This window comes from Gavia stellata, chromosome 15 (assembly GCF_030936135.1).
Source record: "Gavia stellata isolate bGavSte3 chromosome 15, bGavSte3.hap2, whole genome shotgun sequence".
NCBI lineage: Eukaryota > Metazoa > Chordata > Aves > Gaviiformes > Gaviidae > Gavia > Gavia stellata.
Genome location: NC_082608.1, coordinates 1263281 through 1280153, shown reverse-complemented (window position 1 = coordinate 1280153; position 16873 = coordinate 1263281). Strand labels below are relative to the sequence as shown.

The 16873-nt window shown below is 55.3% G+C and overlaps 1 protein-coding gene across 1 annotated transcript; it reads right to left on the bottom strand.

The window, feature by feature from the left end:
• Positions 1–3074: 3074 nt before the first annotated feature.
• Positions 3075–8436, bottom strand: LOC104258070 (C-signal). The gene is made up of 6 exons (XM_059824828.1): positions 8290–8436; positions 6057–6108; positions 5013–5203; positions 4509–4667; positions 4097–4207; positions 3075–3376 (listed from the first exon to the last, which is right to left on the bottom strand). The coding sequence occupies exons 1-6, from the start codon at positions 8434–8436 to the stop codon at positions 3263–3265; spliced, it is 774 nt and encodes a 257-aa protein (XP_059680811.1). The 3' UTR covers positions 3075–3262.
• Between the last annotated feature and the right edge of the window lie 8437 nt (positions 8437–16873).

Sequence of the window (16873 nt, the reverse complement as noted above, 5' to 3'; positions counted from 1 at the left end):
CAGGAGAGGAAATGGGGAGATAATCAGCTGCACGAGCACAAACACCCGGAACTCATGCAAAGGAAAAGCCGACAGCACTTGGCAAGCATTTGAGCAGGGACACCTCCCCATCTGGCCCCTCACTGAGATTTCTTGAGGAACATGTGTCCTGAAGCACCTTAAGGTGCTCGGGCATCCCCGGCCACCAAGTTACCATGGCCAGCGTAGTTCCTGGCAGCTCAGCTCCAGCATGTCTGTGCTCCCTGGGATGAGCCTTGTCTTGGAGGGTGGAAGGATGGGCTCCTGGGGATCAGCTGGCCTCACTTCTGACGGCAAAGCACTCACCAAGGGTGATTCCCAATTGCAGAGGTCCGAGCTGGGTCGTACCGCCCCAAACTCCTGTTGGCTTGAAAAATGGGATCGACTGACCTGCTGCCACTTGGCTCTGCGCAGCAATTAGCCAGCCATCCCGGCACCCGAAGGGAAGACGGCTGCGCTGGGCTTCCTACGGGTTGATGCTCATGATGCTTCAACATCCAGCAGCCCCTCGAGGTTTGTTCTCATCCCTAGCACCCAAGCTTCTAGCAATGCCAGAGCGGACTTCACCTGCAGAGCTTCCTCCCACCACCCTTGGCACACCGGGGGCACACGGGGCCACCCATGTCCTGGGTGACCTGCCCACACCGTGATGTCCCTGTTCCCAGGGGGCTGGAGACACTCACAGATTTGTCAGCCTCCCAAGCTCAGCCAAAACCTCACTGCCACAGCAGGGGGGCAACTGTCCTGTGTCACCAGCGCTGCAGACCATCGGCCAAGCTGATGGTGCTTGTCCCAGCTTTCAGCAGTCCCGTTTCTCCTCGTGTTCCCAGGGGAGCAACTGCATCCATCTCATGGGGCTGGCAGTGATGATGGTGGGATCCCTGGCATAGCTCATCTCCCAGGATCCAGCACACGGCGTGGGGCAGAAGGGAGAAACACGGAGACAGATGGGCATGGAGCCAGCCTGCGGTGACTGGCCGGGCTCCAGCTGGCTCGTGCAGAGCAACTGGGGCAGGAGAGCCTCTGCCAAGGGGCAGGAAGGGTGCTCGGTGGAGGCTTGGCCACGTCTCTGAGCTGGCGCTGGGCTGAGCACAGCCCTAGAGCTGCAGGATCAGACCCTTCACCCATGCTCCTGTCCCTCAGCCGTTCCTCACAAGGGATTTCTCTCCTCCTGCTGCCATCACAGCACTGACGAACGCCCAGGTAGGTGCCCAGGTGGGCACTGACTCCTCTGGCCACAGGTATGAGCTGGGAAAGAAAAGAGCAAAGGCGGGCGAGCATTTCCAAGGGAAATCAGGTGGCTGGGAAGAGCCCCGACGGTTCAGAGCTTCCCTGAGGATGAAGCAGCCCTCAGCTGGGGCACTGCTCCCCATCCCCAGCGTGGCTCAGTTTGTTTGGGCAGATGCTGAGTGCAGGAGGAGAAAGCAGAGACCGGTGTCCCCCTGCCAAGGAGCACCCATGCAGCAGTGGGTGCCTCGCGTGGGTACAGCTCCCCGCAGCGGTGCTGGCAGCGCCGTCTCCCGAGGGCCTTGGAAAGCACAGCACGGGCTTGGAAAAGCGCACGTCAGCCCGGGCATGGGGAAGAGAGCGAGATCCAAACAGCCCGGGTGCTTGGCTTCCCTTTGGCACAGCCGGGTGGAGGTTGGCAGTAGCCCCATGCCAGTGATGGGGCAGCGGAGCCCCAGCTCCAGGAGAGAAGTGGGACCCAGGTTGGACCCAGGTGTCCCAGCTCCTGGGACACCTTTCTGGAGCAATTGCATCCGTTTGCTCATTGCCCATCCATTATGGAAAGTGCCTGCGGAGAAAGGGACCCCTTCTCCATCTGGGGGTGCTGCCAGCACCCCTGAACTTCTCAGGGGCATCTTGCCTCTCCTCCTATCCCTGCTTGGGACCCCCAAGAAGGGGGTACAAGGAGCCAGGGGTCCAAGCTCACAAGCTCTGGCAGCGCTGCTACCTCCAGCCACAGGCACCCTGTCCCCAAGCCCAGGCTGGCACCCAGGTTGCAGATGCTGCCTGCTGTCCCCTTTCCCGGCCCCTTCAAAGTCTCGGCTACCAAAATGCCACTGGCTTGGGAGGAACTGGAGCTGGAGGAAGAAAAACTCGCCGGTGCCTGTGACTCACCGGGCTGCGGGTGCCAGGGCTTGCTGGAGCGTGTTGGGACACAGCTCGCCTTGGCAGGGCAGAGACGTGGCCCCAGCCCGGTAGACTGCCCTGATGCTGCCTGCCCTGGGGGGGTGAAGCCTGGGGAGGGGGGGACTGCAGCATTTGTGCTCCTGGTCAGGAAATGAGGGGGCTCCTGTGCAGAGCGGTGCATGGCCACAAGATTCCCAGCAAAGCTGGTGCTGCCAGGCAAGCTCCTGCTCCGGGGGAGAGGTAGGACCCCAGAAAAGGCCGGACCCAGAGGGACAAAGGTGTTTCAGCTGATCCTCCAGATGAGAAAGAGGAGGTGGTGGCCTCTAAGGGAAGGAGCAGTGGGTTTGCCTCTCCTGCAAGCCGGGTTGCTCTGCCAACCTGAGACTAGGCATGGTTTTGAAGGAGCCTCGGCTCCTTTTCCCCATATCCCCTCAAGGAGAAGCTCTTTCCAGAAGGGGCAGAACCCTCCTGGGAATACCCAGCACCACCCCAAAGTCCTTTACTCTGGGGGTATTACCACCTCCTGGGCAAATTCATGCAGCCCGACCTATGCAGAAGCCCAGAGCTTCTCCATCCCACAGAAGTGCCATTCCCATGCTGTGCTCCCCCCTGGGACTGGGTTTCTCCCACCCACCGGCTGCTCCCAAGAACACCATCTCCAGCACAAAGTCCCCCCAAGAATCCGTAGCAGAGACACCGTGCTTTGGGTGGAAGCATGGCAGAGCCCAGGCGGACCTGGGCACATGCAGCGGCCAGGGAGGAGGGCAGGGCTTGGCGCTGGTTCCATGTCCCCTGGGACCTTCCTTCGGCTCAGAGCAGCCGAAGGCAGGGCAGACGGACTGCTATAATGCCGAGTTATTTTTTGCAGGGGCCAGCTCCAGGCCAGGGCAGAGACAGTCTCGGTGGGGGCATTGCAGCTGGGAGAAGGCACAGGTACTAATTGACTTTATTAGCAACGTGAAGGCAGGGATCACAGGCTGCCCTGCACGCCCGGTGGTGGAGTCCCAAGTCAGTCCCTTGCAGACCACAGACAGCCGAGCATCCATCCCGCTGCTCCAGGGCACCCGGATTGTCCCCTGGCACTGCAGGGTCCCTCACAGGGACAGAGTGGTCACCAAGGAATAGCTTTACCTTCCCAGTTGAGCAGGGTCCCGCTGTGTTTCTCCGAGAGGATCGGCAGTACAGACAGCAGTCCCCGCACGCTTGTGTCCACCGTCAGGTCAGCCTGCAACGGGCGCAAGCGAGGAGCAGGACTGAAACCTCACCGTCACTCCCGGCCATCCACCAGCACCCGCTCAGCTCGTGCATGTCAGCAGCAAGGCTCCTTCCACCCAGACCGAGTAGAGAGCCACGGGAGGTGGGATGGGTCCATCACGTGGGAGGATGTTTGGGTATCCGCGTGCTCACTGACGGCTTGGATGGAGGTGGCTTGGGCTGGGAAGCCAGCTACAAGTTTAACCCAAGAGGACACATAAGAGATCCCTGCTGCAAGCGGGATGCTACGTGCAGCCTTCTCAAAACTCCAGGGTTGCAGGGACCACCCCAAAACAGGGATCCTGCAGGATGAGTGGAGACCTCGTGGACGTGCAGCTCTGCGAGGAAAGGGGCACAGGATGGGATGGCGTTGCTCCTCTCCTCCCTGTGCTGTTGGATTCAGGTTCTCTGCACATCTCCAGGCTGCCCAAAGCTTTTTTCCCCCCTGAACAGGCCTCCTGCTCACTATGGATATGTGCTGACGCTATTTCCCGGGCAGCACCCACATGTTCTGCAGTGGCCCAGCACAGATGCAGGCAACTTGCAGCCTGAGAGGCAACTCATTCTCACACAGACCCCTCCTCCCGAGAGCCATCCCGGCCGCCGGAGTCACCTCCCGTGCCACCGCAAGTTTGCAGGCTTGCGTCTCCACCCATGGGTCCCCACCTCGACCTGCTCAGATGGAACCCACCTCCTGGCTGCCCATGTCGGTTTTCACCCAGCCTGGGTGAAGTGCCACGCAGAGGATCCCGGCTTCCCCGTAGGTCAGAGCCTGGCACTTGGTGAGCATGTTGAGGGCAGCCTGGGGGAGGAAGGAGGCATCAGCCATGCGCAGTAGAAAGCTCCACACACCAGGCTCCCCTCCCATCGCTGCCTCATGGCGCGCGAGAAAAAGCAATGCCAGGTCTTCAAGAGACAGCGCGTGCCTCCCCCAGGCGGGCAGCAGCTGGGCATGGAGATGCCCAGGTTGCTCGGGCAGTGATCAGCACAGATAAGTCCCACCATCTCGTGATCTCAGGTGCTGCCCTGAGATCAGACCTGGCAAGGGGCAGCTCCGACTCCCACCGAGCTCACGAGCGCGGGCAGGTCCCCAGTCTCCATACCTTGCTGCAGCGGTAGGAGATGACAGGCTTGAAGAAGGACTCGGGAGTTTTCTCAATGGACCCCATGACGGTGGAGATGTTGATGATGGCTGCCTTGCTGCAACTCAGTCCCTTTTCTGTGCTCTCCCGAGCAGCCTTCTTCAACAGGGGCAGGAACGCCTGGGGAGACACAACCTTGTAGGACGCCTGCGCCTCGAGCCAGCCCCACTTATGGCAACTGCAACCCAGCCTGCCTACGGCAGGGAGGATGAGGAGGAACAGTGGGAAGCCAAGAGAGCCCAGGCGTTTTGCTGCAGTGGCCCTGCCTGCTCCCAGTTAGCCCAGCGCAACGCAGCGGGGCTACAGAGGGCTTGGGCTGGGAGCGCAGCCCTGGCACTGCCCCCTCCCTCCCGCAGCCCTGGGAAACCTGGCAAAGCCATCCGACATCTCCATCGTGACCACGGCCAGCCCGGGCTACCCTCAAACTGAGCTGAATTCCCTCTCCATGGTGAGCTCCATCCATACCTGGGCCATCAGCATTGGTCCCACCGCGTTGGTCTTGTACGTCCTTATCATCTCTTCAGCGTCTACCGTCTCCAGCGACGCCGCCGGGGTGTAGATGCCAGCGTTGTTTATTAGCAGGTTCAAGCCCGTGCCGTTCAGCTTCCCCTCCACGATCTTCACTGCATCAGTAATAGCTGAGGGATTCGCAACATCTGCGGTGGAAGAGAACAGGGTTTGAGAGCCATGGGGTCCACTCGGGGGGCCTGGGAGAAGAGGGACATTAAGATGCCGAGGAACATCTATGCATCTCGACCTGCGTGGCCTTCCATCTGTGGGCACCAGATGGTGCTGCGCAACCAGCTCAGAGCACCCCGGCACCCACAAGCTCCAACTCATCCCAAAACGACCTCCTCCGCCATGCACAGGGTGCCCCGCTACCAGGGGTTGAAGGACCCTGCCCTGGGGCAGCCCACCGGGCAAAGCCACGCTGGGGACAGCCCCGTGGTGGCAAAGCGCTGCTGTGACTCCCTGGTGTCAGGCACCAGCGGCCACAGCCTCCTCTCAGTGGAGAAAGTCCATGCCTGAGCAAGCTCTGGAGAACCCAGGGCAGTCTCAGGGTGGGGGGACAGTCCCCAGGGGAGCTGTGCTGGGACCTGCTGTGGGATGGCTCTGCAAGGTCCTCCAGCTCCTGCCCCTACACCATTCCCGTTGGAGCTGCCTTCCTCCCGGAGCCCTCCGGGTCTCGCCTGGGACTTGGGATCAAGGCAGCTCAGCTGCGTGGCACAGCAAGGACGCGGCCACTCAGCTTGGGGAGCTGGAGGTCACCCAGGATGGGTCTCAAGAACCTCCTGGTCCTGAGGCCATGGGGCAAGGAGGCTCCGGGGAACGGGGTACTGGGGCTGAAACAGGTCTGGGGAAGCTGGGCTTTTGGCAACAGGACTTGAAGCAGCTCTGAAGAACTGGATCCCCACGTAGAGCCTGAAGGCAGGGAGGGAGGGAAGGAGAAATGGGGCAAGTGTGGCCAGCAGCCACAAATTTAGCAGCTCAGAGACAGAGCGCACCTACCCAGCTTCACAAGAACCAGGTTTGGGTGTTTGGATGCCAGATCTCTCAGCTCCTACAAAAAGAGACATGGAAACAATCAGCGTGAGGCAGAGGCGATGCCAAGCATCATCCTGGGGCACCAGTGATGGTCCACCCTGAGGGAAACATCTTCCAGAAGTTACTCAGCGTTTGCAGACAGCTGGACTGGGGACTTGCCTAAGTTCTCAGGCTTCTTCTGGGCTCCACAAAGCAACGTGCAGGTGCTCAGAACGCGACACAGCCACAACTGCAGATACTATGGCCACTCTCCTAAAGGGTCTACGTGCACAACCCAGCCAGTGCCACAGCAAAGGATGACAGCAAGCTATTAAGGACCAGCTCACCCGGGAAATGATGCAAACTGGCCGGGGATGCAGCCAGAAGTGTCTCCCAGAGGCTGCTGGAAGTGTGACGGGGTGGGAATGGCTGGGAGTGCCAACACCAGACTTGACATTTGGGGAAGTCACATCTGGATCCAAATAGCCCAATCCCAGGATCCACTCTTGCTCTGGACACTGCGTCTCACCCAGTCAAGTGAAACAAAGCACTTTGCACATTTTTATTGCTTATTTTCACCAAACACAGAGGATTCAGAAGCCCTTTCCAAAAAGGATAAAAGCCAAAACTTTCAAGTTTATGGTTCCTAACTGTTCTTTGCTCTGAGCTTTTTCCAACTATAGCAGGTTTTAGACAACAAAAACCAAAACACCACATTCAACGTGTCCAAAATAATTACTTTTACAACTAAAAACCTCGTACAAACAAGCCTATAGAGAATGCTACAGGGGAATGCAAATTGGTGGCTTCTTGTGAGGGAACACACTCGCTGGGACCTGTCCTACCAACACAGAGCAGGAGAGCCACTGGTGCTGGCTGTAGTCCACCTTCAGTTACTTCTGAGCTTCCCCACCAGATCCTGCGTTCTCATATTCCCCCTGGGCACAGGAGATGATGGAAAGTCCATCTAAATGGTTTGTGATGGCCAACAGATGTTTCTCCTCCCCCGTTTTGCCCAGCTGCTGGCCTCTACAGCCTCGCGCCATCCCAACGCAAGTCCAGCCTCACCCACCCCAACACCTGATCCAGGGACAAAGGGGCAGGAGGAGCGATGTGGCACCAGCCTGACAGAGGGTCACTCTGCCCTCGGTCTCCTGTGGTCACCGACTTCAACAGCAACACCCTGACGACGCTGCCCTCACCCTACCGCAGCTGGACAAGGCTTAGAGAAGCATCCCACGGTTGAGAGCGATGCGCATGGACCACCTTGGGGGGAAGCTGGCTCCAGTCCAGCCCTGCAAAAAAGTCCTCTGATCCCATCATTGCCCGAGCCCATCAAGGTGTGGAGGGGAAGAATGGGGCAAAAATAAGAGACCTGAGCCAGCTTGGATGCCAGCAGGAGCTGGGCACCCCCGGGCTGGCGGCAGGGTGGATTCTCACTGCACTGTGATTCCTCCTGAGCCAGAATAATGCCGGCAGCAAGTAGACGCCGAGCACACCATCATCTCAAGGACTTCCTCAAGCGTGATCCCTGCACACAGCCGAGCCGCGAGAAGATGCGGCAAACAGGTCAGCTGGAGGCAGGATCTAGCAGAGAGTGAAAGTCTCCCCGCTGGTATTTTAGTGGGTTATAGTAAGCGGAGGAAAACCAAAGCTGAGCCTAAGGAAAGCTGGAAGCACGGGGATGCTTTGCGCAAGTGATTTCCTGCTGAAGCAACGTGTGTGAGTCTCTCCCATTTTAGCCAAGTGGAAAGCAGGGGAAGGAGGATCCCGCAGCAGCTTTTGGGCTCCGCCGGTTAACAAACCCCCAGATTTTGCGGAGACGCTTAACTCGTCACAAAACTGGCTGGAGCACCATCGCTGCCATTCGCACCAGCCCAGCCACCCGCAACCGCGCGACTCCAACCCTGCTCAGCCCCAACGCGCTGCCAGCCGGCGCCGTGCCCGCGGCGCATGGGCGAAGGCTTGGCATGGGACGGCCGGCTGGGACATGGCCAACGCAGCCTCAAATAGCCCGGCAGCGGGGTTTTAAGGGCGGCACGGCTTATTCTTCACCCGCTGCGCAGTCGGCCTTCGGAGGACTTTTACGCCGAGCAGGGTGTCCTTTTTTCACATCGGCGAAGCCAACCGAGGGTGGAACTAAGCGCACCTACCTGCACCCAAGGGTGCTACCGCCACCCACCCCGCACCTACCCCCAGCCCCCCACCCTGCACTGACCTGGGCCCGCGGCCCCTCGGGGTCCCGGCAGGTCGCAAAGATCCAGGCGGGCGGGCGCGGTGCCCCCAGGAGCTGCTTCACCAGCTCCAGCCCGATGCCGCGGTTGGAGCCGGTCAATAGCACCGTCCGCGACCGCACCGCCGCCATCGCCGCCCGCCCCGGCCCCGGCCCCGGTCCCGGCGGGGCGGACCCGGCCCCGCCTCCCCGCCCGCCCCAACCACCGCGGGGGTGCCTCTAGTGTCTTTTTTTTTCCTCCCCATCTCATATCCAGTCCAAAGGCGGCAACCGCATCCCCACCCCGGGGTCCCCGTCTGCCCCGCGGTCCCCGTCTGCCCCTGTATCCCCGCAGGGATGCTCTGGAGGGGACCCCCCCACCTCTTCCCAAGGCTGGGGGGTGCAGGGGAGAAGGCTTACAGCATTTTTGGGGTGGTCTCTTCAGCACCTTTGGCACAGCAATGCAACTTTTTTTTTTCCCCCTAGATGGGGGAGACCCCCCACTAAATCCCAGCATCACCCCAGTTTATCAGGGAGGTACCAAATCCTTCCCCGTCTGCCCCTGTATCCCTGCAGGGATGCTCCGGAGGGGACCCCCCCACCTCTTCCCAAGGCTGGGGGGTGCAGGGGAGAAGGCTTACAGCATTTTTGGGGTGGTCTCTTCAGCACCTTTGGCACAGCAATGTGACTTTTTTTTTTCCCCCTAGATGGGGGAGACCCCCCACTAAATCCCAGCATCACCCCAATTTATCAGGGAGTTACCAAATCCTTCCCCGTCTGCTCCGCTGTCCCCATCTGCCCCTGTATCCCCGCAGGGATGCTCTGGAGGGGACCCCCCCACCTCTTCCCAAGGCTGGGGGGTGCAGGGGAGAAGGCTTACAGCATTTTTGGGGTGGTCTCTTCAGCACCTTTGGCACAGCAATGCGATTTTTTTTTTCCCCCCTAGATGGGGGAGACCCCCCACTAAATCCCAGCATCACCCCAGTTTATCAGGGAGGTACCAAATCCTTCCCAGTCTGCCCCTGTATCCCTGCAGGGATGCTCCGGAGGGGACCCCCCCCACCTCTTCCCAAGGCTGAGGGGTGCAGGGGACAAGGCTTACAGCATTTTTGGGGTGGTCTCTTCAGCACCTTTGGCACAGCAATGTGACTTTTTTTTTTCCCCCTAGATGGGGGAGACCCCCCACTAAATCCCAGCATCACCCCAATTTATCAGGGAGTTACCAAATCCTTCCCCGTCTGCTCCGCTGTCCCCATCTGCCCCTGTATCCCCACAGGGATGCTCCGGAGGGGACCCCCCCACCTCTTCCCAAGGCTGGGGGGTGCAGGGGAGAAGACTTACAGCATTTTTGTCGTGGTCTCTTCAGCACCTTTAGCACAGCAATGCGATTTTTTTTTTTCCCCCTAGATGGGGGAGACCCCCCACTAAATCCCAGCATCACCCCAATTTATCAGGGAGGTACCAAATCCTTCCCCGTCTGCTCCACTGTCCCCATCTGCCCCTGTATCCCCACAGGGATGCTCCGGAGGGGACCCCCCCACCTCTTCCCAAGGCTGGGGGGTGCAGGGGAGAAGGCTTACAGCATTTTTGGGGTGGTCTCTTCAGCACCTTTAGCACAGCAATGCGATTTCCCCCCCCCGATGGGGGGGACCCCCCACTAAATGCCAGCATCACCCCAATTTATCAGGGAGGTACCAAATCCTTCCCAGCTGGTCTTTATTGCCTGAAACGCACCTGATTTGACTCTCTCCATGATGATCAGATGCAAGAAATTGGGTAAATAGGCTGTAGTTTGGGAATGGGGGGGGGGTAGGGGGTATTTTTCTTGTTTTTGTTGATGAGTGTCAGGTACCTGGTTGAAGAGCTCAGATCAAAGGCGTGGAAAGGAGTAAAGCAAGGAAAAGGTTTGGTGGTGGCTAGGGATGGGCAAACGGGGCGTGAGGGGAAAGGGAAAACAGAAGAGACCGTCAATGTCTGGAGGGGACCTGCGTGTACCAGCTCTGCTGCCAGCCTGGAGGTGGGTGTTAATGTTTTATTTTCAATTATTAGGTGGAAAACCAGATGCCCAAAGAATGTTAAAATCCCATTAGGGTGAGTGCACAACCGGGAGCTCAACAGTGGAGTAATGACTGAGCAACTCTGATTTGTATAAGTGTTGTTATTTCTCTTGCTTATTTTCATCCTTGTTTGACAAACACTAGACAAAACATCTCTGATAGCTGTAAATAAATCAGAAAATAAATATTGATATCTGTCTGGTGACAGTGTCAGGCAATTTGTGCTAACTTGATCCTGCTCCGCTGCAGCTCAACGATGTGGCTGAGCCTCTGCTCCCCAGGTTGCCTTGGGATATAAAACTGCTTTGAGAACCTTTTGATTTTGACTAATGGTACAGAAATTGGAATTTACTAGGAATAAATCTTTGGTTATGCTAATAAATGCTAAGAAGCAGAAAGCCTCCTTATAGCATGTATTTGGATTAAAGGTCCCATTCTCCTTTTCCTGCTTCGTTTTGTGCTCAGGCCATCAATTAGGTGACTTGACACCAGCAGTGCTGCTCCATCTGTTGCAAAGGTAGGTGGCATTGGAAGAGGCTGCCCAGGGAGGTGGTGGAGTCACCATCACTGGAGGTGTTTGAGGAACGTGTGGACGTGGCACTGCGGGACATGATTTAATGGGCACGGTGGTGTTGAGTTGACGGTTGGACTTGATGATCTTACAGGTCTTTTCCAACCTTAGTGATTCTGTGAAATGAGGACAGAGGGGTACAACCAAACAGTCACGCCGAACTGAGGACGGGGGGTTGGCCACCTATTCCACACAGATCCTGCATACTGCAGGCAAATTACATTAACGAACTCTTCCTAGGTGCTTGTTTCAAAGCCTCAGATACAGGGATCCCCTGTGATCTGCTGTGGAGAAATGGTTAATGTGCAGCCGCAGCTGAGGTCGGTAGGAGCCTGTTTTGAATATAAATGTGAGCCATGAAACAAGGCAGGCTCTAAGCATCTGGAGTTGGATACTTCCCAATGTGGGCGTTGCTTGACCCACTTTTAGGCTTCAGTTCCCCATGTCCAAAATAGGGAATTATCAATTTTTTTGAAAACCTTGTTAATTAAATGTTGTGAGGCTTCCAGAAGGTAATAAAGAGAAATGCAACCAGAAGTGTTGCATATAAATAAAACTAAGTAAGTGGTTTATTTTCTCTACAGGACTGGGTAACTTCCTGCTGCCTGGTACAGCCTGATTCTGGTATTACCAAATTTTGGAGTGATTGAGCATATAAATACGAGCATGTTTCACCTGTTTGCTGCCACGCTGCCCCCAGCCCCCACCTAACCTTGGTGGGCACTGGCTTCCTGCAGACACAGCATTGCTGTCTCTAAAAGCTCTTCCCTGCCCACGGCGATAGCTGCCGCTCCACGCAGCAGCCCCTGGGGTGGTCCTCCCGACCCTTACAACTAACGTCTCGTCCTACTGCATCCCTCAGAAAGAGGACGTGAAGCCAAGACGTTCCCTATGGAGGAACAGGTCCCACTGCAGGCTTAAGAATTTTTCCTGTATCTTGTATTGGTGTGTTTCTTAGGGTGTTAATCAAGCATCCGGGTCCTATGAGTTGAGAGGCCGGGCTCTCATCACTGAGCAGCTGGTGGGGTAACACAGTTTTAGAAGGAGGGTCATATATTTTGACTCTAACAAAGAAGAGGGGCTGAAAAGAAGTTGTTGGGGGTTTTTTTCTCAGCACCATTGCCACCGATGAAGTGCTTTTTTTTTTTTTTTTTTTTTAGCCCTGACTCCTTTGCTCACTCCAGCACATGGATGTCAAACCAAGCCACTCGCAGGCTGGTCATTTAGCCTGTGCCTTAATGTTTCTGAGACGGGGCATATCTCCATGGCACGTATGAAAGCCCACTCTCAGGCAGCCCTGTTAGCAAGTAAAATAGCAGGAAAGCAAATTTGTCCTGCTTGGTGGTTCTGAGGTGCCTCTTCAGGGCATCGTGCTGAAGAAGGAAGGACAACCCAGCCAACTGCCTCCAGAGGGTGGCAGAAAAGAAGCCAATGGGGATCTACGGTGTCCCCATGGGCCCTGGCAATGTGGCTCCATCCCCATGGTCAACTGTCACTGCTCTCTCCACCTACCTGAAAGGGGGTTGTGGGTAGGTGGGTGTTGGTCTCTTCTCCCAAGTGACAAGTGATAGGACAAGAGGAAATGGCCTCAAGTTGGGCTGGGGAGGTTTCGGCTGGATATTAGGAAAAATGTCTTTCCTGAGAGAGTGGTGAAGCACTGGAAGAGGCTGCCCAGGGAGGTGGTGGAGTCACCATCCCTGGAGGTGTTCAAGGAACGTGTGGACGTGGCACTGCGGGACATGGTTTAGTGGGCATGGTGGGGTTGGGTTGGTGGTTGGACTTGATGATCTCACAGGTCTTTTCCTTCATGATTCTGTGATTCTGCTGCCAGCACTGCTGCACCCAGGTAGCTGAGGTCTCTTGACTCATGAGATGAATATCCCCAGAAAAGTGCTTCTGAACCCAGTTTGGGGCCCCTAGCTGGGGCCGAACACTGTGGTCCAAGAGAGGTTGCGTGGAGATTGAGCATTTTATATCCTCTTCTGGGAAAGATTTACTCGGAAAAAATTCCCTCGCCGAGATCTCTGCAGGGGTTCAAGGCTCTGCAGTTGCGGTGGGGTCTCCCCTTACCCTCGATACCACTCATCTCTGGGTGTTAGACCAGATGGCAGTTGTGTCCAGGAGACTTCTCGGGGGTCTGCTGCAGGGAACGTGGCTGTATGGCCTCTGCAAGCCTAGGGCAGAGTCAACAGAACTCAAACCACCTTTCCTTTTGTTTCTTCTTTTTGCAATGAGAAGTCAGTTCCTGTGAAACCAGTGGGCAGTGGCCTAGCCAGAGCTTGTTGCACATCTCTTAGCGTTAGAGACATGCTAATAGACAGAGACTTTGCAGGGAAGCCTCTGTCTCCGTGCTTTCTCCCGTGTACCTTTTCTGACAGTCTGAAAATGGGACCAGTACAGTCCAGTACCTTACAAGACTGCCTGGTCAATGGGCTGGTGTCTGTCTTTGGGCAACTGAATCAAGCTCACAGGCTCTGAAACCCAGTCCAAATCGATTGTGTTCTGTCTATACTCAGACTATGAAAAGTCTATCAGTCAACATTTAATGGTCAGGTTGGAAGAGGAAGCAAAAGGCTAGGTTGTTTGTCCTTCCCCTCTCACCCCACAGCCCGATCAGCAGTGCAGTGGGGCTTGAGCAGGCTTCCACCACCAGTTCAGCTGTGCTGGGGATGGCTGTTCCGGGCAGGAGGTGGCCGTGTCCCTCCACCCTGCCGAAGTCCAGCAGCGCTGAAGGCAAACTGGCTCCTTTGCACTCTTTCCCACAGGTGGAGAATCCCCCCATCCTGCTCTACCCACTTGTCCCCAGGTCTGGCGCACAAATGCGGAGAGTGAAGGTGTCTTCTGCACTTTGTGCCTCACTTGGCACTGTGTTTGAATCCCATCAGCGCAAATCATCCAGCCCAGCTTCCAGCTAAGCCTCTGTACCTGTTACTTCTAATGAGCCGGTCTGAGGTCTTCAGAAATGCTTTGCTTAGAGGAAAACCCTGGCTCAGGGGCTTTGGTGGGATTCTCTGGAGTCTGGACCAGAGAACCCACCATAAGCTTGGAAAAGGAGGAATGTCTTTACTCCCTGCCTGAGGTAGCCACAAGCGGCATACGGTTCCCCACAGATTCATCTGGATCTCAAGAAACCCAGCAGTTCCTGGCAGAGGCTGCTTGGAAACCCGCCTCAACCTTGGCTTCTTCTCATGTCAAGACACCATTTGCCGTGCCAGGGTCCTGAGTGCTTTGCATCTGCTTTCCCTGCTGCCAGCGGTTTGAGCTCCTGGGCTCGAGGCCAGCTCTGATATAATGCGGGTATAACCTGGATCAGTCTGCTGGGAAAACAGCGAACGCTATGAAAAAGGGCCATGAGAAGCCCTACTTGGGACCCCCTCACTTCGCTTGGGAGCTGCATTTAAGCTCAGGCTCTCGCCTTCAGTCCCTGCACGATCCCTTCACAACGGGACGTCACTAGTCCTCTTCAGCCAAAAAAAAAATGAGTCAGGGATGGTGGACATGACCTGCCCAGCTTCAAACAGTTACAGGGCTGGGTAGGTCTCATCCCACCCCTTGATTAGCAGTTCATTCATCACTATCTATTGATTCTTCAACAAGTGACTAGTATGTGATGACATAGCCCGCAACAGCCCTGAATACATCGTGGAGGAAATAGGTTTGATAAATAGCAGCCAGTTTATTCTTACTTACACAGTAGATTAGGTGTACTAAAGATAATTCTGTCATGCACCCATTCCCCCGGTGAGCAAAGAAAAGCGTATTTCTCAGTATTTCTGCACGCAGCACTGTCATTGCCCTTCGTGCAAACATCTAGGTGAGCACGCCTGAGCTTTCAGCAACTGAGAGCCCAGGAGGTGTGACTGCGTCTTGGAAAACTGCCTCTGAGTCTTCCTAGCATGGTGAGATGGAAAGCATCCGGATGTGGGACATGGTTTAATGGGCATGGTGGTGTTGGGTTGATGGTTGGACTCCATGATCTTACAGGTCTTCTCCAACCATAGTGATTCTGCGATTCTGCATGTGAAATACGGCTGCCCGAGGGGAGAGGGGTGGACGGAAGGACCTTAATGCTCAGCTTAAGGTTTAGACCACGCAAGAACATTTCAGTGCAAAAGAATCATCCGAATCCCTTCTCTGGAGCTGGTCCGAGGTCCCTTCCAGAGCCTTGGGGATGACAGCATTTGGGAAGAGGCTGGGTCATGAGCCAGGCTGGTTGTTTTCTCCTCTGCCTCTTCGCACCGGGTTGGACCCTGACCCCTGGAGAAGCAGTGCTTGTTTAAACTCTGATCATCAGCAACGCAGCATGGGGCCCCAGAGCAAAGTCAACATCATAAAGTTACGACTCCAAAACAGCGGAAGGCTGCAAAAATGTGATGACACAGGAAAAATAGGACACTTAAAAGGTTAATTTCTTGTTTCTGATGCTGTCTGGTTCTGAGGCACCGCGGATGTTTCTAACAGACTGTGGGTGATGGCCTCATCCTCCACCTAGAAGAAGAAAAGCGTGGAAGTCTGTTTGGAGGAGCAGAGCTCTCATGCAAATGGCATATATCGGCAAGTAGAGTTGTGGTCTGTGGTCATTAAAAAGTGAAAATATAGAAAAGGCTATTTATTGAAATGACCTAACAGAGCCTGAAAGCCAGTCGGGTGATCCGGGAGGTGTGCTGGGGTGGGGAGAATTGTCAGGGTCCTCAATGAGAGGTCAGTCTGAGACAGAGGCTGGAAGACCCAGAGATTTTTACTGTTGATATGCAGCAAGAATTCATTAGACGAAAGAAGTCTCTCAACCCAATGGGGAGAATCAGAAAAGCAGAAGAAGGTCTGGCTGGCCTCAGGAAAGAAAATGGGGAAAAAAAATGAATCACGTGGAGCTTAAGGAGAGACTGAGACTTGGCAGGGTTGGGAAAGGGGGAAGATCTGTGATCAGCTCCCAAATACAAGCTGCGGATACACAAGAGGGCAGGAGCCGATTGCTGCTGTCATGTTCCCGCAGAGGACTATCTCACCTAGAAGCTGGACAGCCCGGCGCTAGACGGCCATCGAAGCAAAAACAGTTCATGGGATGCTGGTGCAGAAAGAACCATGGGGCCACAAAAAGGGGCATTGCTACAGAAGAAAAGCGACGGGCAGTAGGAGAGAGAGGGATTGCCATGAGGTTGTCTTACTAAGTGAATGAAACGTGTGAGTGCTTAACGTGCCGGTATTGTACTTGTACGCAAAGTCTTATGGATAACAGCAGAGGAACTAAACAAATATGTTGGCAAGGAACATTTTCCACAAGGTCCAGAAGGGGAAACATTGGCTATCGCCTGACGACAACGATTATTTTTCATTTGCCGTGCCAGAAAGCACAATTTGTTTGAGTTCGTTTCTGTCACGTGCTCTGGGTTTTGTCTTGGGATTTACACCGAGCAAACAAAATGGTAAATTTTACTCAGAGGATGTGAAAGCAAACGAACATCTGCTGACAAAGCTTGGTACGGGAGAAGAGGAAAGGCTGGGGCTGTCACCAACCTGCATGTTCCAGGGTACAGGGGGGATTACAAAGCTCCTTAGAGCTGGAGAGAGACATGCGTGCCAGGTCTGGCTGGCAGAGCAGGCGTATCAAAGGGATTTAGTATCTCACGCTGAGAGGCTGTGACGGGATGTGCGAAATTCAGTTCTTTCTCAAACGGGTATATGGTGATGACATTTCAACACTAGGAGCCCAGCAAAAACAAATCAGAGAAGTTTTCTACTGTGTTTTGTGGCATGCCTCTACTTGCAAAAAATGTCTTTAAAAGACTGCTGTTTGGTAAATATGCCTTTTGGAAAAGGAATGTGCTTTATATACATTCAATTCATTTTTAAAACAGCTGGGAAAGAACTGATCGCTATCGATGAGAGTATTTCTCGAAGGCATGATGTCCAGATCTAGGCGTGGTCTGTGCTGTTTTGACAAAACCCACTCATCTGTCCTGTG